The 22873-nt window shown below is 43.7% G+C and overlaps 2 protein-coding genes across 3 annotated transcripts; both read right to left on the bottom strand.

Annotated features, from left to right (window-relative positions):
• Positions 1-11633, bottom strand: LOC117747771 (glycogen phosphorylase, muscle form). Its single transcript, XM_034557217.1, has 20 exons — positions 11265-11633; positions 9422-9523; positions 8541-8619; positions 8341-8444; positions 7398-7529; positions 6502-6613; positions 6337-6419; positions 5984-6127; positions 5704-5796; positions 5087-5233; positions 4126-4289; positions 3843-3957; positions 3601-3702; positions 3366-3513; positions 3216-3274; positions 2605-2746; positions 2250-2457; positions 1867-2001; positions 1596-1662; positions 1-1226 (listed from the first exon to the last, which is right to left on the bottom strand). The coding sequence occupies exons 1-20, from the start codon at positions 11505-11507 to the stop codon at positions 1077-1079; spliced, it is 2529 nt and encodes an 842-aa protein (XP_034413108.1). The 5' UTR covers positions 11508-11633; the 3' UTR covers positions 1-1076.
• Positions 11634-12602: 969 nt separating this feature from the next.
• On the bottom strand, positions 12603-22516 carry sf1 (splicing factor 1). 2 transcript variants are annotated; one of them, XM_034557005.1, is made up of 12 exons: positions 22097-22516; positions 21355-21486; positions 19518-19593; positions 16812-16964; positions 16031-16120; positions 15752-15935; positions 15550-15665; positions 15303-15410; positions 15018-15210; positions 14706-14931; positions 14133-14297; positions 12603-13839 (listed from the first exon to the last, which is right to left on the bottom strand). In XM_034557005.1, exons 1-12 carry the CDS (start codon positions 22356-22358, stop codon positions 13508-13510), a joined length of 2037 nt encoding a protein of 678 aa, XP_034412896.1. In that variant the 5' UTR covers positions 22359-22516; the 3' UTR covers positions 12603-13507. The 2 variants fall into 2 exon arrangements, with proteins under 2 accessions (XP_034412896.1, XP_034412897.1); XM_034557006.1 differs by having other exon boundaries at positions 14706-14928.
• Positions 22517-22873: the final 357 nt, after the last annotated feature.

Genomic DNA, 22873 nt, shown 5'->3' with positions numbered 1-22873 from the left:
TGAGCTGTTGATGTAGTTCTCTTTTATTGACTGAATGAAAACGGTCAAAGTTAAATGCGAGGTTCAGCGTAGTGAGGGGTTCTTTCCTGCAGCACCACAGTCAGACAGTAGCAGGACAGCATGCTCTTACAATACACCGATCAAGCTGATCGCCAGTGTCATGGACTCACATATGCTAAACACACAACTAACTACAGAATACACACTTCTTGCAAAGATTAATTCAGTCACTTTGGGTTTTTAGGCAGAGAAGGCTTGGTTATCTTCTAACACAGGTCACTTTTATGAAGAGGACACAGCAGAATGGGACACAACATGCTGAGGACATCACAGCTAAACCGACACACACACACACACACACACGGGGACACAGACACACACACACACACACACACACACACACACACACACACACACACACACACGGAGACACACGGAGACACACACACACACACTTTTTTTTAAAGACGAAACATTAATTCAATGTTGTTCTGTGGTGACTATGGAGACACCGTCCAGCCGTAGTGCTGCTCCGAGGCCGCGGTGCAGTCAACCACTGAGCTTCCATGGAAGACGTAGGCAGGTTGGTTCAGGACCATAACAGTGCTGAGGTTTATTGGCGGGTTTGCAAGGTTTTGGGAGCCACATGGTAGAATTGTGGTTTGAATCCCTGTTAAGTTAAAGACATAGTTTCTGATTTTGCCATCATGCTCACAAGATTTCTCTCAGCTCCTGGATGATGTTTTGGCTTTGAATTTCCAAACTTCAGTGGTGTGGAAACTTTGGAATAGAGGACTAGTGGGCGCTGTTACAAAATCAGGAAGTATGTCTTCAATGTTTTCACGATTCCAAGGTGACGGAGGTTTTTACCCAGCAGTGCTGGTACATAGAGGGAAAATACAGAATTCAGATTCTGGATTAGTTCGATACACGTTACTGCAACATGAACTGGAAGTAATAAAGGTGCTATAGGAGGTCAATAATGTAAAGAAATAACGCCACAGTACACAGTGAAAAAGCTACAGGGGGGTGGTTCTCCAGTGCTTGGACCACATGGTGAGCTACAGTGAGGTGGTTTAGCGAGGATCATCAGGAGCAGGGATCTTCTCCAAGTTGGGCTCCATGCCCCAGATCTCCCTGGCATACTGGGTAATGGTGCGGTCACTGGAGAATTTACCACAGCCGGCGATGTTGTGAATCACCATCTTGGTCCACTCTTTAGGGTTCTTTAGGGAGGAGGAGAGGAGGAGGTGTGAGGGGGTTACATTGTAAAATAAGATGAAACTTTGATATACCACTATTTTTCCAGGTATTAACAGTAAAATATAGTATACTACCAGACACTTACAAGTACTATATACACTAACTTTGAATATGTGGATTAACCTGAGCTACATTATAATACAGTATACCACATAACCATAACCAATAAACAGTAGAATACACAGACGACAGTATAATATAGTAAAGTGCAATATACTACAGTATAACGGTGCATATTTAATATGGATGTAAAGCAAAGACATGTTACATGTATGTCGTTAAAACAACAAATAGAAGAAGTCATCATTGCTGGACAAATGACTGGTGCTGACCTTGTAGAGTGCGCTGACTTTGTCTTGACATGTGATGTAGGCCTCATAGTCTGCAAACACCTTGAACCTGCAGCACAGACGGTTCAAGAGACGCAATGAAGCCTTCCACGAGAAACCAACATTCATTTGGGACGTTAAGCACAGAGGATAGCTTCACATCAGCGTTGTGTAGCACTACAGTGGAACAGTCTCAATCTTTTGACAGTACGTTGATGACACTGCCTGACCGTGGCCATAAAAGGCAGGCTGAGCGTCAGCAGCGTGCACTCACCTGTCGTGGTGCATCAGCATGTTGACGATGTCTGTGAAAAGGTCCGGCTGGCTGGGGCTGAAGAGGCCTCCAGATATCTGGTCCATTGCCTGCTTCAGCTCGGGGATACGGTTGTAATACGACTCGGCGTCATAGCTGAGGCCAAAAGACACAAGGGCGGATTATGAGACAATGGGACACAGACATGCTAACGATCCCACCACCTCTTCTACATCGGAGACACAGACTGTATCGTTGTTAAGGCCTTTTGTTGTCCTTTTGTGTCCCTTTGAGTGACATTTTGTAGGGAAAAGGCCAGGGGGAGGCCACTTTAGGCCCGTTCAGTAATTCATTCATGAACATACATTTTAACAGGTATTATAACACTCAGTTATGACTCTCACCCCTTCTCATCCATAGCCTTCACGTCGGGCACCCTCATGCCGAAGATGAAGAGGTTCTCCTCTCCAGCTTCCTCCGCCATTTCCACGTTGGCTCCATCCATGGTGCCGATGGTGAGGGCTCCGTTCAGCATGAACTTCATGTTCCCGGTGCCAGAGGCCTCAGTACCTGCTGTGGAGATCTGCTCCGACAGGTCAGATGCAGGGATGACTGCAAACAGGAGATTCAGAAATCCAGTTTTTCTCTCTAACCAGGTTACACATATATACGATTACAGGTCCTTGGCTTGCAGATTCCAAGCCCATAATATGTTCCAAAAAGGCCAGTTCCAAATGACAAATTAACAGTATGCATTACCCTTTTCAGCCAGAGTCACCCGATAGTTCTCCAGGTAGATGACTTTGAGGCGATCACCCACCACAGGGTCATTATTGACGATGTCTCCAATTGATGTGATCAGCTTGATGATCATCTTGGCAGTGTGGTAACCGGGAGCCGCCTGAAAACACAGAGGACTTCAGCTTGAGGAACACTACATTAAAACCAGGCTGGAGTACAACCCATGTGTAATGTTTCAGGATGTGAAGTGAACAGTTGTGTGGAATTACTTTATTCTTGTTTTTTTTACAGAAAATGCCATTGCAAAAACTCTAAAATCAGTACAGAATAAGAGCTATATATCTAGAATGATCACAGAAGACTAAATGGATGACAGGAATCACAACGATGATATTTTAAATGTGCACATTGTAAAGGTATTAGCAATGGTGCAAACTTGTTACAATAACTAGCTAAATGGAAAGAGGCAATTCAAATGGAAGGAATATGCACTCAAGCTTCCTGCGCCTGTTTCAGTCTACAAGATCATACACAAGGTACAGAGTACTAACTCAACATCTGTAATGGAAACAGAAGACAAGCACATCTCAAAATAGAAAAACTATGTAATGAACACTTCAGCCACTCACCTTTCCTCCAATCATGACGGTCCTGGGGGTCCATGACTTGGTGGGTTCCTTCTTGATTCCTGATTAAAAACAAACAAAAGCTTTTTTTGTCTGAACTCGGAATCCATTTTGAACGAAGCTGCCAGTTAAAAAGAAAAGAAAAGCACCCACTGTTGTACAGCGTGATGATGTGCAGGCAGTTGAGCAGCTGCCTTTTGTACTCGTGGATCCTCTTCACCTGGACATCAAACATGGAGTCGGGGTTGATCTTCACCTTGTAGTGCTCTTCCAGGTGGGCAGAAAACTTCATCTTGTTCTCCTAAAAGTTGAGGTTGCACAGCGAGATGCGATTAGAAACCAAACGGGGAGAAGACGACACAGCCGTCAGCGTTCTTTAAGCCCTCACTTGTTTGACTTTGGCAACATCCCGAATGAAGGCGTCATCGTCCACAAAGTCCAGAAGGTTCTTCAGCTGGTCGAGGTCACGGATGTAGTCCTCACCAATCCGCTAAATAAAAAGGTCACATGAGGACATTTGGGACAAGTGGCTCTGCAGTGTAAATATTTCATTCTGACATTGTAGCGGCAGAATATTAACTGTCCTCTCACTTCTCTGCATTCAGTCTGTATGAACAACAACAAACACACCTCTGCGATGACCTCAGCCAGGCCGGGGTTGCACATGACCAGCCAGCGCCGGGGCGTGATGCCATTGGTCTTGTTCTGAAACTTGTCAGGGTCTGCTTCGTAGAAATCCTTGAACCTGAGGAGGAGGAGAGCGACAGAGGAAGACCAACACGTTTTGGTGACACTCTTCAGCCTTTAGTCAGTTCTTAGAAAGCGTCAAACACAAACATGGCTGAGGCGTCTTCACAGTAACAATTCGCCAGCACAAGCCAGAGAAGACATGAGGGTGAACTGGTTTCCCTACACCGTGTCTTTGATGATTTCAGAGTGGATGCGGGCCACTCCGTTGACGGCGTGAGATCCCACAATGCACAGGTGGGCCATATTGATTTTCTTGACGTCCCCTTCCTCGATCAGGGACATGCGGCGCAGGCGGTCCAGATCTCCAGGGAAAAGCTTGCCGATGCGCTGGAGGGGAGGAGAGAGACATCTCAGAGAGAATTATGATATTGGCTTTTAGTTAAACCTTTTAGTGGACACAAGCCTGTGTGCCCCTCCATCTAAACAAATCTATTTACTGGTGCTAAATTCTACATTCAGAGCAGTAATAGAGCATCAAACAACTATTGTCCGAGTAAAGATATAGAGGAGTAACGTCACTGCCTCTTAGTGCGGCGCTCCACTGGCACTGCGCTCAGACAGCTGATCATGTGTTAGCTCTGTTGAGATCGTTTGCACCGTTAGCTCCTAGCCTGGCTCAGCCGTCGCCATGTTGAGAGCCGTGTGGAGATAATCCCCCAAGGACTTATGACGGAAACAACCACCATGCTACAATCAGTTGCCCATTTCAATGTCGAGCACACAGAGTTGAGTTTAAGTCCAACATTCACTTTCTTTTAGAGAAATACATCTGGGTCGAGGTCAGGTTTGCTTATTACGTTTATTATGTCATTTGACTGGGACAATCATTTATGTCCATGTGTGTCAAGTGCTGCAAATAGATAGGCTATAATATGGTGTAAGAGTAAAACATACTGTAGCCCTTATGCCTGGTGAGTTTACAGTCAATAATAGTTGACAAAGCAAAAATAACAGCTCCGGGTCTCAAGTCAGGTTGGGGTCGTAAGGGTGCACTGAGAGAGCAGCCTTGGATCTTAATGTGGGTAACTTGGCAAACAAGATTCTAAATCGCAATAGAGTTTTCATAGAAATTGTCATCTAAATGCCTCAAATGCTCAGAATTGTACATCTGGCTCCCCTCCTACCTCCATGTGCCTCCTGTTGATCTCGTAGATGAGCTCCAGGTGACGAGGCAGCAGGTTTTGAAAGAGGTCGACGGGCCAGCGCTCCAGGGCTTCAGGCAGGACGGTGTGGTTGGTGTAGGCACAGGTACGAACCACGATGTCCCAGGCCTGGACACAGAGGACAGGACCAGGACAGCTGACATCACACACATATGTTTCTGTGTATTTTGACATGGAAATATAACTTAACTACCGGTAGTACTTGTTGTACTCTACAACAGTGATGTTGATATATTCATGTACATTTTAATTGTTTTTTTCTACACTTCTTGACTTAATTGCGCGTCTCATTTAACCAAATAAAAAGTATTCGCAAAATAAATAAAAATATTTATATTTTAATCAATATTTTTTTTCACGACACCAGAAGTTTACTCGTCAGTGTGCGACTGCAGCTTTGTCGACGTGCTGCTGCGTCATCGTTTCTGCAGCATTAAAGGATGCAAAGAGACGGAGTTGCTCTACAACTCGCGACAGGACAATTCTGCCAAAGTGCAGCAGCACCAGAGTGTGCACTCAGCAGCTGTTTGAAGCACACTGAGGCCTGTGTGTTACTGCACTGCTGGGATGACACACACCTTCTCCCAAGTCAGTTTCTCGACGTCCACCAGGATCCTCATCAGCTCGGGGATGGCCAAAGCAGGATGGGTGTCGTTCAGCTGGATGGCCACCTGCAGACCAGACGGAGGTAAAGAAAACAGGATCGGGCTTTAAAGAGTGATGGCAGACAAATAGCAGAAAAAACGGGATTCAAGCTGCAACACTGCAATCTGATTTAAAGATAATAATAGTTCACACACACGACCAAATACATTCCCAGAGGAGCCCTGCAGTCCTCATCTTTTATGGAGCTCTCACCTTGTCCGGCAGCGTAGAAAGGTCTAGTCGTACAAACTCGGTGGAGCCAAACTTGGAGGCTTTGAATCGCCGGATGATGTCCTGAAGAGTCGCCGCTACCACGAAGTACTCCTGCTTCAGACGCAGCTCCTTCCCTTCAAAGAACTGAAGAACACCGACGACATGGAAAACTCTCATCTCAGAGAATACACGCGATACGGACATGTTTTATTCTTGAAACTCTGGAGAAATAAATGATTTGAGTCGAGTTAAAGCTGCAATGAGAGATTATGAGCAACATTTCATGTTCTTGCTCTCCCTCTGATCCCCCCTCCCCAGAAAAGGGATCCGGTTCCAATAATGAGTCAACCTACGTTGTCGTTGGGGTAGAGGACCCGGGAGATGTTCTCAGCCAGGTTTCTGTCCAGCACAGCTTGAATGTAGCCGCCAACATTAACTGTGGGAAATATTTAGTAACTGTTGATCTATTTACGTGATATTAATGATGATAATTCAGCAGTACAGATGACAAAACTCACAGTCCTTGAGGTTAAAGTCACAGGGGGCCTTAGCGGACCACAGTCTCATGGTGTTGACAATGTTGTTTCTGTAGCCAGGGACTGGGGTGTCATAAGGAAGAGCCAGAACCACCTGAATTAAAGATTAAAATACATATTTAATACGCTGTTTATTGTTCCATTAGCCTCTGCTTACATGTATGAAGGCGTATTCTTGCCCTGCTGTTAGTTAGTAGTTTGTTTTGTAGAACTGATGACTGTAAATGGAGATTATTTGAACCCAATAGTAGAAGTGAAATGCTGCCCCCTATCTGTTTGGAGTATGTGGCCATATATCTTCTACTCAAGGTTTCTTCCCTTTTCTTCCCTGTGAAAAGTTATTTTTGGGGAGTTTTTCCTGATCCGATGTGAGGTCAAAGGTCAGGGATGTCGTATGTGTACAGATTGTAAAGCCCTCTGAGGAGAATTTGTCATTTGTGATATTGGGCTATACAAAATAAACTTTAATGTGTCATCTGTGAGACCAGACCACAGCATAGTTTGTTAAATGCTCGACTTGGTCATTATTCATCAACAAGCACATTTGAAGGGATTCTTGTGTGTGTGTGTGTGTGTGTACATACATACATACATACATACATACATACATACATACATACATACATACATACATACATACATACATACATATCTCAAATAATGATATCAACCTAAAAAATCCAATATCAGTTGGTCTTGAATTTAAACCCAGGGTAATTGTTGTTCATCATCATCATCATTATATTTATTAATGATTGTATTAAATCTGGCCAAAGTAGCTCCTCAGTCCCATAGTAAATATGTATCAGACAGCATTACATTACATGAGGTGAATAGTAATGTTATTTTAAAGCTCAGTTCTGGAGTCTGTTCCTCACCTGTGTGTCGACCCACTTCACTCCTTCATCCGTGTGCTCTACTCGGCCGTAGTAGTGGACGGGCCGCATGTACTCGGGGCGAGCCTTCTCCCAGGGGTTCCCGTAGCGCAGCCAGTCGTCAGCTTCCTCCACCTGTGGAAACACCACACTGAGCTGTGGATTTCATGTGCTCGAGAAAATACAGAGCTGCCGCTTCATATATTCATACGGTACATTGGGTAGAAACTAATTCTTAGGGTCCATTCAAGAAAAGGTCTGTGGGGTAACCGACAGTACGGGACTTCTGGTTCTCTCACACACAACCTTTCAGCCTTAACTTTAGTATACATTTCTGTAAACATGCGTTTCAATTTGATTATTCCAACAAAAGCTCTTTATTGTGGGGTCCTGTTTGGTTTTGTTGTCGCTGCAAGGACACTAGAGGAAGTGGAGAGGACTTCCTTTTTTCTGTTGAAAAAATATGAAACTGGTATCCTTATATAGAGGATACAAGGTTCCACTATAATAAATAATTTAATTAATTAATTAAATAATGAAGAAAGTAGTGTATAAATAAAAGTCTCAATTAATTTGAAAGTAAATACATCTGCATATTAATAATAGGGAAACAAATGAATAATAAATTGGGGAATAATTGAATATGAAAGTAAAAAAGTAATTACTTACTTTTCTATACATATATAGATAAGTGTTAATTACCATGCACATTTATTTGATGGAGGCTTTTATTCATACTTTTCTTTCTATAGCATTTAATTTATGCATTTAGTCATTTATTTTTATAACGCCAGCTTTACTCCCGCATAACCTGAAGAAAAGTTCAGCTCAAAAGCGCAACCTGTAAAGAAATGACCCCTCAGGCAGAGTGAGGTTGACCATAAGTAGTAATGATACCTTTAAATGAGCATGTTTACAGTTCATAAACACCAGCAGGTGAACAGACCTGCCAGCCCTCCACGATTTTCTGATTGAAGATGCCGAACTCGTAGCGGATTCCGTATCCATAGGCAGCCAGACCCAAAGAGGCCATGGAGTCCAGGAAGCAAGCTGAAGAAACATGGGGGTGGGGGGGTCCGTTTGAGACAAGGCTGCACTAAACATCACAATGTGTCAGCAGCCAATCAGGAGGCAGCAGGAACTCACCGGCCAGGCGACCCAGACCACCGTTGCCTAGACCGGCATCTTCCTCGATGTCCTGCAGCTCCTCCATGTCCAGACCCAGCTGAGGGAGGACACATCAACACACTCACTGGGGGAAGCACGGCCATCAAGGGACACTTGATACATTCTATTGATAAATAGACAGCTGGTTTGACTCAAACTCTATACAAGAAGACGCCACCCATTGGTTTGGGGACTGCTGCTTTGAAGTCTGGAGTTTAGCATTTTGTCTGTCGTCATCTTTTTGGGTGACAGTGAATGGAAGTGACCAGAACTCGACTGCGGAGGAGTGACACTGCGGTAGGGAAGCCACATACGGCTCTAGTATCGACCTGTCAATCAGCGTGTAGCCCCGCCCTAAAGCATCCCCTGCTTTATGGTCTGTTTGACTCTAAATGACCAGAATTTACTAAATGAACATCATGCTGTATTGAAGAAGACTTGAAACTAGAGATTGAGACCATAAACTCATGTTTACAATGTTTACTGAGGGAATAAATCAAGAGAAGTAGAGTCATTTATATAGACTTCTATACAACCAGAGGAGTTGCCCCCTGGTGGTCAGGAGAGAGAATGCAGCTTTAACACATGAAGCATAGACTTCTATACAACCAGAGGAGTCGCCCTCTGGTGGTCAGTAGAGAGAATGCACATTTGAGGCACTTTGGCATTGGCTTCACTTTCTACTGCCTGGAACACTGACTCAATCAAGTTTGGACCTCACCCTTGTGTCTGAATGGGAGCAACTCTGTGTCGCCAGGTTGTGTCGTCTGTGTTGATGTTTGGGTGGCCATGCACTTTTGGCTCTGTAGATTAATATCATTTTTTTAACCCTTGCCTCGAAAGCGGATCCTTTGCCTCACCTGGTACGTGGCTTCATCACAGGCGTTCTCCAAGGCCAAGTTGACCATGGTGTTCTGCAAAGTGCGACCCATGTAGAACTCCAGTGAGAGATAGTAGACGCGCTGCAGAAAAACAGAGAAGCAACCTGTGATCGCCGGGCTCCATTACCACATATATAGCTGGCTCTACTTGAAATAAATATCGAAAAACAGACAAATATATACCGTTTCATCTGAAATAAAATCACTAAATCGTGCACTAAAAGTCAGGATACTAATAATAAAACACACGTGACCCATTTGGTGTCCCTAGCAACATTATTTCCGGTAAAACAACAGCTGCTGTCAGGAGGCAACAACAGAGCTATTAACGGCTGCCCCTCCAACAGTATCTCTAGAATCCAGCCAGGAGCCCTCAGTAACATGCTAAACATCTCCTCACAGCTCGGTGAGAGGTAACACAGACGTGCTGGTGATGGCCGACTGAAGCCAACAGGCCGACTATATATACATATATATATACATATACATATATATATATATATACACATATATATATGTGTATATATATGTATGTATGTGTATATATATATGTGTATATATATGTATGTATGTGTATATATATGTGTATGTGTATATATATATATATGTATATATATATATATATGTGTATATATACATATATATATACATATATATACATATATATATATACACATATATATATATACACACACACACACACACACACAAAGGCATCCAGTGCTCAGTATGAATAGGAGAGGGTTTCAACGGTTCACATATACAGTATGTATGCAGCCATTAACCAAAACAGAGTCAAACGGTTCACATTCATTACTTCTTGCTGTGAAACCCTCCTGACTACTTGCGGATATGATTATTACTGCTTATAAAAATGCTCAAATGTGTGTCCTTCCTCTTTAAAGCCCACTAAACTTTCTGGACAAGGTTGTTTCCACCAGCTACTGAAGCTTTATGAAATATTCAACGCTTCCTTTATGGAAACATGTTGGACGTCTTGCACGTCCATTTTAAAATAAACGTTCTACCTTATTTCAGGGTCCTTGTGACATCCGCTTGGAATATTAAAATAAGTTGTGTGTAGCAACCTGGCTGCACAGGCTGAGGGTGTGGGCCGGTGGAATAAGTAGAGGTATGAGAGCGATGAGTTGTGGAGTTCGAGGCCAGACACTGGCCCTCCATCAAATCCCTGACTGCCATCCCAGAGCAGCAGACTGAAGGGTTGCATAATGCATGTACCGTGAGGGCCCTTTAAACGCTCTGCACAGCCTCCTGCCCCGGTAACACCGTTGAACCACGCTTTAAAAACAAAAACAATATGCAAAGTAGCAACATTCATGTACTTTTGGGGTTTTTTAAAACTGTGTGGCCATTTTGTGATGCGCAGTGTGTGCTGGTCTTTGGTGGAGGGCGTTACGTAATACTGGACATAGATCAACAACCAGTTGATTCTCCTAATCCCAGACAGGGGCCGTGGAGGATGACACCCGCATCGTGCATCGTCCTGAACGGCGCACAGCTGATCCGACCAAGGTGACAGACAGATGCAGCCGCACGCGCAGAGCATTATGTAACAAAGCACTGCGCGCGCACTTTATAACTCGGTTTCAAGGCATAATGCGGGGTACTTCAAAGAAGCCGGAACATTACTATAAATGGATATAAACAGCCAAATGCCAGGTTGCGCGCGCACACACTTATTAAAACACGTGCGCGTGCGCGAGGCCATTAGTTGTGCTCACTGCAGCACAAAGAGTCTCCTCCCACTCCCCGGCCAGCCGTGTGTGTACGTGCGGGACTGCGCCATCCTGTCGCTGCTTACTTTGGGGTCTTTTTCGTAATAGTGCTGCTGCGTCCGGATCCAGCGGCCCACCAGGTAGTCCCGGACCGTGTTGGCCAGGGCGAAGTAGTAGTCGCGCTTGGTGGCCACATTCCGGTCTTTCACCAGGGTGAAGTGGAGGTGCCTGTTGAAATTAGTTTTCAGGTCCGAGACGTTCTCCACCCCGGCCAGCCCCCGGACCGAGATCTGCTTCCTCTTGTCCTGGTCGGTCAGCGGCTTGGCCATGTTCGCGAGTCTGGCTGAATGTCAAGTGAAATGTCTCCCGGCAGCACGCCCACTGCTCTTCAGTCTCTCCTTTGAACAGACAGCGGCTGGGATGTGACGGTCCAGCTGGTTATATATATATATATGTGTGTGTGTCAAGATAGAATGGAGAAAATACGCTTTTCCGGTCCACACTTTCAAAATAAAACCCCCAATGGGGGTCAGCTAACGAACAAACGTTGGATTGTGAAGTACGTCACGCGCCACATTGTAACTTATGTCCCAACGTTAAAAGAAGCGAAGCTGTGCAACGGTAGTTTTTGCCTAAATTGTTGCGATACCAAGCAAAACTAAATCCACAGGAGCCGAGGGCTGCGTTGGTTTTCCAGAAATAGTCATTTAAAAAGTGTGCTAAAATAACATTGAGAAACGTTGCTTTTATTTTTTCATTTCCGGTTTCTGTCTGATTACTTTGCTGAAGCTCAGCATCCTTGAGAATGGTAAAAGAACCCCATCCTGCAGTAGCTGTTCCTAGAACCGGTACTGTACTTCACTAAAGAACTCGAGGCAAAGGGAGAGGGCACATGGTGAACAATTTGGAAGAGTCAAAAATGAAAAATAGTTTGGCAGGAAAGAACATCTTATTCAAAGGGAATTTACTATCAATTCAAACTAGACAGACACAATAAATGTCCCATTGCGTTTGAGTTGTTGAAATTACATCTTAGAACTGAAAATTCATCTTTACGTGTTGCCTCACCAGCATGCACACTTAAGTGTTTCACCATTAAAAGGCAGTAGAGAAATGAATGGGTTTAGGATAGCATTTATTGGCATTTGTAGCCTAATAACTGTATTTAGATTGAATGTGCCCCTTCACTAATGAGAACATCAGAGCTCTTCAAATGTTTCAACAGAAAACCTAGAGAAGACGGTTTAATCACGTCTCTGTGCAGAATTCCTGAAGAGTTGGAGGCAGCAGACCCCGGGACAAACCCAGGTTATGCAACACATTGAATGAGGCAGCCAACAAAGCCTTGCCTGGAATAGAAAAGTCTTGGCAAGCATGGGGACACAAAGGGTCCTGCCACCATGAAAGGAGAAACCAGTCCGTACTTAAAGACAAAAAGGTGAAATGGATCAGTTTAATGCAAAAGCAGGCAAGACTTCAACAACTTTTCATTTAGGCTGGCGCCATGACAACCGACTGATTCCAGAAACAGAGTAAAACTAACATTTTTTTCTCCATAATAACTCAAGGGACAAAACAGATATTTTTGTCCAGAAGCAACACAAACACTGCACACAGCGTCTTATCGGAGCAGAAAGAGATGCAGAAAAACTAAAATATCTGATTCTCAGCATTCAAGTAGTGCAGGGGGTCAGAAGGCATCCATTTCCCCTTTTTCAAACTCAATGTCACAACTGAGAGAATTTCTGGAAAACAATCGGAGACAGTACTACAAAAAGGTTTTCTGACAGAACTAAGATACACTTCACATCTCGTTATTACAAAAATATTAATCTTATTCAACTCAAAGCCAACATGGAGAACATGACAGGAGTATAAATTTGTGAATAATGGATCATGCAAGTTAAACTTCAATATATTAAATCCAATAGTTGAGCGTTACGGTCTGAATTGGACATTTGAAGCGGTGAGATTGTAGAGCAGAAATTAAACCCCCGTCTGGCTATTTGAGCAGTTTATTTGGTTTACAAGTAATGTGACAAACTACGGGAGCAATGCAGATCATGAGCCCCAGAGCAACAGTGTGTGTGTTCACACATGGGGCTTTGTGGAAACACAAACTTTAAAAACAGGAAAAATAAGTAATTTACTAAAGTTACACAACTTTACAAATTGAACTAACACAACCTTTCATTGTTTCACAGATGTCTCCACCATATCAAGGATCAATAAAAAATAAAGCACTGGTTATATCTTTTTCTGTGATCACACATCCACAATGTGCTGCAGGGTGGAAACTCTCGTGGGGGACTATTCTTCTGTGGAAGGGTTAATTCTGGGGTGGGGGGGGAGGTGGGGCAGGGGGCATGCCAAAGGGGGGCATGCCCGGTACCCCCATCCCCATCATAGTGACAAAGTTGGAAGGGTCCATGGGTGGTGGTGGCGGTGGTGGGGCATACATCATGCCAGTTGAGCCTGGAGGAGGTGGAGGGGGGGGAGGAGGGGCACCCGGAGGTAACGGGGGCTGGACACCAGGGGGAGGCGGCACCATCGATGGGGATCCCATGGGTGGTGGGGGCTGGGCTCCGGAGGCTGCAGGCTGCTGGGTCTGCTGCCATGGAGGCAGGGTTCCGGTGCCAGGGCTGGACACGGTGGTGGTATCTGTGGGGGGAGGGGGCAGATGGAGGTTAACTCTTTACCGTCATCAAAACGTTCACAGGGTCAGCTCGCACTACAACACCAAACACTGGAACATGTGGCTCCATTGTTACCGAGGCATTCGTGTCTGCCATCTTCCACATATGGCATTTTGTAGGGTTGTGAATGTATTATTGGTTTTATAGTGCACCACCATGTACAAAAGTAGTGTCTTAATTGTTTGTACCATCTCACACAATTTCCTCCACACAGAACTCTGGAGATAAAAAAGAAAAATAGTTTTGAGTGTGTCTTACTCTGTTGCCAGGGTAGCGGCGTACTGGTTGCCATGCTGCTGGTGGGAGGGGGAGGTGGAGCCTGCTGTTGCCATGGTGGCAAGGGTCCAGAGGGGGGAGGTGGTGGCTGGTTGCTGGGGGGAGGAGGAGGAGGCGGCATCATGCTCATTGGAGGTGGCAGCAGGCCTACAAGGAAACCAAAATGCAAACAGTTTGGTGTTAATTATGAAGGACAATCGTATTGAATTATGCAATAAAACCAGCTTGAGGAGAAGGAACGTAAATGCAACATGGATTTAAAAAGGAGCTTGAAGGGATGATGGTGTCTCAGTTACATAACCAACTGAAGTAAAAAACATTTAATTCTTCCAGTAAATATCTTTCTCCAATGTGTCAGTTCTCTGAAGCCCCACCTATCACTCTAGAGGTGGGTGGCTTTAATGCCCCCCCCCCCCTCAGTACTGTAATAATTACAGCCACAATAACCTCCTGTTTATCAGTGAACTGGCTGGTCTCTCTAACTCCAATCCTGCCGGGAGCAATGTCCTTGTATTTGACCATCTGTTTCCCCACCTCCAAAACATCAGCTCTTACCCATGGGGTGTCCATGAGGTCCTGGTCCCTGGCCCATGGGGGGAGGAGGGGGCTGCATCCAAGGGGGAGGCAGGCCATTGGGGTTGGGGGGCATTGGGGGGCCTCCCATGTTGGGCATGGGGGGAGGATAGCTGTGGGGTCCTCCGTGGCCCCCAGGTGCTCCGTGCATGCTATGGTAGTTCCTGCTCTCAGTCGGACCAGAGTTCATCCAGGGAGGCCGGTTCTGCTTCACACAAACATTCACTGGTTTAGGACTCTCCTGTACACACTGGTATGTTGGTTAATATGGACTCATGAGTGTTGCCAACTGACCTGTTGGTGGTTATTGTTGTGTCCTGAGGACCGCTGGCCTCCTCCTTGGCTGCTGGAGTGTCCTCCACCAGAGGTGGGGACCGGAGCCTCCCCTAACTCGGCCATTAGGGACAGATACTCTTTGTCCATCCGAGCTTTGTCCTGGGCTGACTGAGGAGGCTCGCCGCCTGTCGCTCTGTGGGCAGCGAATGAGCTGCAGGAAGCAAAACAGCAACCGCAGTTAGAAACGGGTTGATAACACTAAATGAATAGATGCATTTTGGGATTGGATCAACTGATGGTTACCTGGTGTACTTGCAGTCAGAGGAGATGTGGCCGGCTCCACCGCACTTGGTACAGAGGGTGGTGTTGGTGATGCTGCGTGGCTCAGAATTCTGCCAAGGACGGAGGATTCTAGGAGACACAAACGGGCACATTCGGGCTTCAGTGGTGCTCTGTAGTTTAAACAGAGCATAGTTCCCATCTCCAGGGGCCATACATTCAACACCATTGGTCTCCAACACTGAACCGTGCACAAAGCTGCACCACTGACCTGTTGTCATCTTCCCTCAGTGTGCCGTTGAGTCTAGCGAGCTCCCTCAGTTGCATCTTTCGAAGGTCGTTCTGATCCTCGGGCGTCTCAATGCCTTGCTTCAGAATGTTGCGAATCTGTGGACACAAATGTGTCAGTACTCCGGTCATGTAGGAGCTGAGCAAACGGGAAACGTCTAACACGAGTCCGATGAGGGTATAACCTGCTCCACAGCTTTCTTGACGTTCTCCATTGTGTTGGCAGTGACCAGCGCATGCAGAGGCTCGTCTTCCCCGGGCAGCATCTGCCCGTCCTTTCGGCCAACCTTCCCCTCCTTCACAGAACCTTTACCCCGGATCATGATCTTGGCACAGCACTCCTTCTCGATGTTCTTCAGCGTATTACCACTGGTAAAACAGAAAAGGGGGGAAAAGCTAAACTCCTGCTTTACTGGACTGGCTGAGAGCAAATGCAACACGATAGTAACATTTGTCTTGTTTACCGTGGCCCGATTAGCAGACCAACAAAGTTGATTTCGGGGTATTCGTCTTGGGGGATCATAACTTTGTCATTGACTCTGGTGGCTGGAGGTCTGTGGGAAAGAAATACAAGATAAACATTTATTATGAGCATTGAGCAGCTTTCTGAACAACTATTTTTTTTAAGTATGTTAATTAACTTTCTGAACCACAAAACCTGCGGCGGGGTTGAAAAGCATGTTTTCTTTAAACAATTGCCAAAACTACACTATTTATTCTAGCCAGAAACTGTAAAAACCTCCATTATCAGACCGTAAACACTTCTGTCAGAAAAAGAAACCAAATAGTGATATTTCATCAAAAAAACTTGTATTCATACATTTAAAATCTGGCCACAAATAAACATTTGCTTTACAGAAATTCTGTGAAACCTCGACTGAACTGCAGGATGCCGACAGTGAATTGAAGACAGGAGTGGTTGTAAAATGTACATAGAGCTTCCATTTGTCCCCCAACATTGGTCACACTTGGAAACATGTTGGTTATATAGATTCCATTGTTTTCCAGTTTGACAAAAACTATTAAAGAAAATGTGACTGGAGCAAAAAACACCCCAAAAAGGCTAAAGATGGGCATGTTATCATCATTTTGTGTTGTTCTGAAGGACAATAGTCATTAACAGATTGTCAATGACTACTGTCGTATTTTCCTAAAAATCACATTTCACTCCAACCAACTGGTAGACACCAAACATATAAGCTATGTTGACACAGACTGTGTGGAAAGCAAGTAAAGAAATCATACTTGTAGTCAGCAGGAGGCTTGAAGTCCGGGTTGAGTCCAACCATCTCTGTGATGAGGGAGTGGCGCTCCTCCTCGATCTTCTTCCGCGTGCGATACTCGCGTGTGTTCAACCGCTTGCCCTCGCTGTTGTAGATGGGCTCCGGGGAGGGAGACCTGAAAATGGCAGACAAAAGACAGGAAAGACATCATCGATACCTTTCTAGAAGTGGAACTCTGCCAATAGAAAACACACAGGCTCCCTAAAGCTAACTAAGTCTGTAAGAATTTCAGATCTTCATTAGGAATTGTACCGACATGCTTTAGAAAGAATATTAATGATTTTAAAAAACGTTTTGAAATTTGGATCTACTGAGAGAATTCTCAGAGACTATGCGACTCATGGCCAGTGCAGGAGCAAACTCAAAACGAAAAGAAAAGGATGGAGGAACTCTGCACTGACATTTCAACGGCTAGAGTCCATTCTTTTATACAATTCAGGCTAAAAAAGGGGGCAACCAAAGCAGTGGTAATTAACCCAATACACTGGAGGGGCATCAACCAGAAATTAAAAAATAAAAATGACACGGCCATAACTAAACCTGCATACAGGATTGTTGGCCTACAGGAAAGCAAAGTTGGGAGGTAAGAAAAAGAAACCAAAGCAAAATTTGCACTCCTAAGCAGAAACGCTGGCTTTGAGAGTTGCTTGGTGTTGGCGTGGCGGAAGAGGTCCGTACCTCCCCTTGGATGCTGAAAACCTGTGTTGCTGCGTTAAGGAGGCTCTGTGCTTGAAAAAGGGTTAGGTTGATGTGGGGTAATTTGGGTTAGAGAAAAGGAATTAAGATTAGATATCCACCTTTTCCTATGCTCTCCCATCAGAGAGCCACATTTGTGTCCATGTGATGTGAAGAGTGAGAAAAAAAATATATATATAAAAAGGCTTTTCCCCCCCCTTTTATGCTTCAAGCTTCCAACGGTGACAGCCTGAAACCCCCCCCAGTTGTCACTTTAGACTGGGGGGTGATTGAGAGTGCTGCAGCTCTGCAATCAACTTTTTGGTTGCTGTGGAAATGTCTGATTATCAAGAGAAATGCTATATACAGTGTTCAGGCGACAGGGACTCTAGCTAACAAAATGTCAACTTCACACACTCTAGAGAGAGCCACATCCTGTGGGAACAGATCCTCATGGAAACTATGTTATAAGCCGGCCACTGCTTTTCCAGAGCACATATCATTCTAGCAGTTTTCTTCCAGACTTCAATAGTCCAAAAGGAAAACGCTTATAGCCACATGAGGGGAAAAACCAGATCCAAATCATTTGTTACGTTTAAACCAAAACCTATTGATCACTGGTATGTTATCATGTCGGCTACAGGCCATGAACCCAATCACCAGTGGGAAAAAGTTAGAGAATATCCATTAAAAAAAAGTCAGGAACGGCACCGTCAATCGTGGGACGTGTGAGATCCTTTGGGTACAAACTTTTGCAAAAGAGCCAATTCAACTGAACAATGTCAACTAAAAAGATATGAAATAATCAATGCTAAATCTTTTAGAATAATTTACATTTAGAATGTGGTGTTTTGACCCAAACCTGTTTCAGAGGAAAACCTTTATACATCATATATGTATTCATAGTCACACAGCACTCTACATCAGACACATAAAACAATCAGTGGGTGAAACAATGAAGCATAAATACTAAAGCGCTAAATCTGAAACGACTCCACTGAACTCTCAAGTAAAATGAGGAATAATCAGAGAAAACGGTGCAAATATTCAAGAAGATTATCTTTGTTCTGGCAGTGATTTGCTTAACTGTCTCAGCTGAAATACATCTCAACACACTATTGCCCACGCAGTCACGCCTCCAATCCACATTTGACACTATCTCTTACATAACGTTTATTAATAAAATTATTTATTTTGTCCAAGATTGAAAGAATGCATCATAATGAAGCTGATAAACTCATGCATGGTAGATTGGCTTCCTCCTCAGTGGAAGACCAAGAGATTTGATTAACGGCTTGATTGTATACATTTTTAATGACAGCTAATCGTTTATATTTTTTGCTCCCATAAGTATAGTTTGGCCAATCATTTTGATGCAATATTTCAAAATTATATATTTTTCTAATTCAATTAAATAAACAAAACAACTAAAGTTTTCTTTTCATCCAATTGCAAATTGTCTAATTTTCTTGGGAGAAAATATGAATATATCCAATTCATGTTTAAGTGACAGGTGGCTAAAAATAGTATTTCTAAAAATGTTTGCACTCTAGGGTTTTAAATTATTTATCATGTCAAAGTATCAAAAATCGTAACTATGTAGGTATTAATTCTAAATGTACCTCATAAATTTGTATAGACCTAGATATGAAAATGTACCATTACTAATTCAAAACAAGCTACGTATAAATATAAAAACTATACTGCTCACTGATGATGAAATGGTGACCAGTCTTTGAGCGGCACCTGAATGTATTAATGTAGATCAATTCTCCTCTAGCACTGCGCTCTGACACTATGAAAAACATGTTAAACTATCGCCCTTCACTGAGGCGATGGCTAACTAGACTCTACATCTGCCAGCTAACACTACCATGGAACCTGAGATGTAGCCTAAACACCACATATATGTACTGAAAATCAACATTTGTCTTCCAAAAAGTCAAGAAGGTAGAGAAAATGTTACTGTTCATGAGTTTAATCTTTTTCCGACCTGTCCTCAGGGTTAACAGGGATTCCCAGGTCTCCTGTACGTAGTTTACGAGTCAGGTCTTCAATCTGCAGTTGGACTGGAAGAATTCAGGTTAGGAAAGAAAAACAAGGATGGAGAGAAATGTGGTTACCACAACAACATCAGAGAGACAACGCTCTGCACATTAGAGCACTGTCTCATACATTACTGAGGTAAAGACAAATGGTGAGTCTGTTAAATCAAAAATAAAAGGGAGATCAAATTAACATTTGGTAAGACTAAAGCATGAAATCACTTACTCATATGTGAGGATATCAGAGAAACACATTACCCAATGTGAATATGTGCTCTACGTCATTTACATTAGCATAGAGCGGACTAACCTTTTCTCTGGCAATTATTAAACATATCAGTAAACGTCGAGACCAAGATTCCTAAAAATGCCTGCCAAACCACCAATATTTTACGCCTCTATTTTTTTCTTCCATGCATATTTTGAATAATGGCTTTGGCATTTTAAGGACACATTGGGTCTAAAAAATAAAATCACTGGATTTTTTTTTTGCACGTTTCAATAACAAAAAAGGTGATTGTGTTGACTCTTTGCACTCCACAGATCTAACACGGAGGGGCAGCAATGACAGAAAATTCTTACACTTAGAAGGCAATGAGAAAATAAATCAGTCATCCCATGCACATTATGAAAGCTGTAATGGAATACCCCCAGACAGAGATTCACCGGTCACTGAAGCAATTACTTTGGATTATAGAGATGAATACAGGCCCTGTGAATTTTGGTTCACAGCAAAATAATCTTAAAAATACTTTCCTTGGACTGTTTTAGGGGGAGCTACTGAATGAGCAAAGGAAACGATAAGTGTGACCAACAGAAGGTGGGCACAAATGAATGTTTACATACCAAAGAAGTACAACCATTACCAATGAGTGCACAGAATCAATAACATGAGGCCAGTTATTGACAATAAGAACTTGCTTCAGAACACCCTGTTGAGGGCCTGTGAAGGCAGTATGTTGGTGCTACACTGCTGCTCGAAGGCATTTGTGGTTACAAATGTTTCATATTAGCTTTTTACTTCTTTTTTTTATATACCAGTCCAAAATAAGAGCACAATAAGAGTGATCAAGAGTTTCCCCAATTTGCAGTGCCAACAAAATCACATGGTTGAGTAACGTAAACATGTTGGATTGATTTGCCATTGAAGCAGCATTGCTTACACTAGGACCAATAGAAACAGAAGCACAGTTTGGCATGTCCTAGACATTATGAGTAACGCCTCCATGCACAGGAACAATACTGATGATGTGTAGGAGATCAAGCAAGACGGTGAGTAGTGACCTGCAGCTCAGGACAGATATCAGCAAGCAGTGGTGTTTAAATCATTTATCTCAAATTCCTCTTGCTAATGGGTGCCCAATGGTATGCAAACCATAAGACCACAGAAACACTTCCATTAAAAAAGAGAAATATCCTTAATTAAAACCTTACATCATCAAGTTATAATCATTGCTCATTGGAAATGATTGCTTTGTCTCAACAGTTGGAGCAAAATTAGACATTTCCCATTTTGTGTGACATAGTAATATCACTTTCAATACATTGAAAATACGACTAAATGCATCTTGTGGGTGCCTTTAGAGAGCTCTAACTGTTGGGAAATCAGCAAACAGGACACAAATGTTAAATCAATACTTGTGTGCACCATGTAAGAAAACTAGAACCTCAAAACAGATGTAATTGATGAAACATGTTATGAAACATACCGGCATTTATGATTACAATAATACCGCAAACTTAATTACAAAAAGATTAGTTTCCTTATTTGAATAAAACATTTACCTATATAGGCTCTTTCTTGATCCCGGGTCAATCCAGGGGGAATAACAGTGGGCATGCCCGGTATGACCGTCTTCTGATCAGGCGTCTCGCAGCTCCAGCGACTCTTCTTCCTTGATTTCTTCTGGCCGAAATCTACCGGGAGAAACGGGGGATATTATCCAGCTGTGTAGTAGAGTTTCCATACGTGACGAAGCGCCCTTCAACACGGCGTGCTCACCAATAAGTAAGCAACGGAAAATGGTGACGTTAACGACCCACGAGTAGCCTCAAAAGGCTGGACTATAGTAATACCCATCTTAAGAAAACGCTATAGCGCCTACAAACGCGAAGCCCAATGGTTCACCTAACTAATGTTAGAGGTTTTATGCAAAACCATTTCGACAAGGCGCGATCTTCTGTCAATAACGAGATGACGTTAACTTCTAGCACGGCGCAGCAAGTTAACACAGCTAACGTGACATCCCTGTATTAGCCTTACGTTTGCGTCGCTATTGTTCGTTTAACATTACGTTTCAGGTGAAAGCGAAAACATCAACACTGAAAACAGTCTTTGTTAATGCACATTTTAAGTGAGCTAAATAATGTTCGGTATTCAATGTAACTGCATGTGCTAACTGACGTCTCCATTTTGTGCAAGGCCAGGGCTTTATGCGGGCCCTTAACCCATGTTACTTAGCCTCATTAGCTACACGGCTAGCTTAAACTCACTTCGCATTGTTTTTTTTACGTTAGATTAGCTTACCTGGTTTAGGCAGTCCGCCCCCCACAACTGGTTGTTGTGGGGCTTGGGCCGGAAAAGCTGCCCCAGGATTGAACTGAATAGGTTGCGGAAAAGATGCGCTTGGCATCGGGGGCTGGAAAGCTTGTATAGCAGGAAAGGCTGCGGGCGGCCCCGGTGCTGGCATCAACCCGTTCCCCGCACCAGGCCCGGCGTCAAATCCTCGTTTAGCGCCAATGCTGGGGTGCAACTTCCCTAAAGGAGTTGCATTTGCGCCCGTGGCCATGTTCGGTGTCCTCAAATGGCTTAGTCTCCGTTAAATGACTGTCGACTCTGGTATAAATTTGAAAATTGAAAAAATAGCATACAGCGCTGTCCAGAATCCACCCTCACATTACTTAAATCAAAATGGCGCCTAATGGCAAACCACAAAGGATGATTTCATGGACGTTGGGGGATGATCCGCTGTAGTATGACGCATTCCTATTGGCCAGACCAAGCCCCTCCCCGTAGGCCGTGTTCTATTGGGCGAAGCTTTTCTGTTATCCCATTCTGAAAACTAATTTGCTCTTTCTACAATCCCCTTATATTTAGACCCATCCCTGACGAGCTGAATAAACTTACCCACTCCTGAAATGCTGTGGCACTGAATATGAACCATGAATAAAAAAATATTCTTAAGTATGCAAACCATATGGAAATACTTTTATTATCCAGCCTTACTATTTAGATTTCAAGGCACTTTCTAGCAGTGCAAATAAAATAAAATTGTACTTACAACAGAGGGATATAATTTTATAG

Source organism: Cyclopterus lumpus, chromosome 18 (genome assembly GCF_009769545.1).
Source record: "Cyclopterus lumpus isolate fCycLum1 chromosome 18, fCycLum1.pri, whole genome shotgun sequence".
Lineage (NCBI taxonomy): Eukaryota > Metazoa > Chordata > Actinopteri > Perciformes > Cyclopteridae > Cyclopterus > Cyclopterus lumpus.
This window is presented reverse-complemented; position numbering and strand designations above follow the sequence as displayed.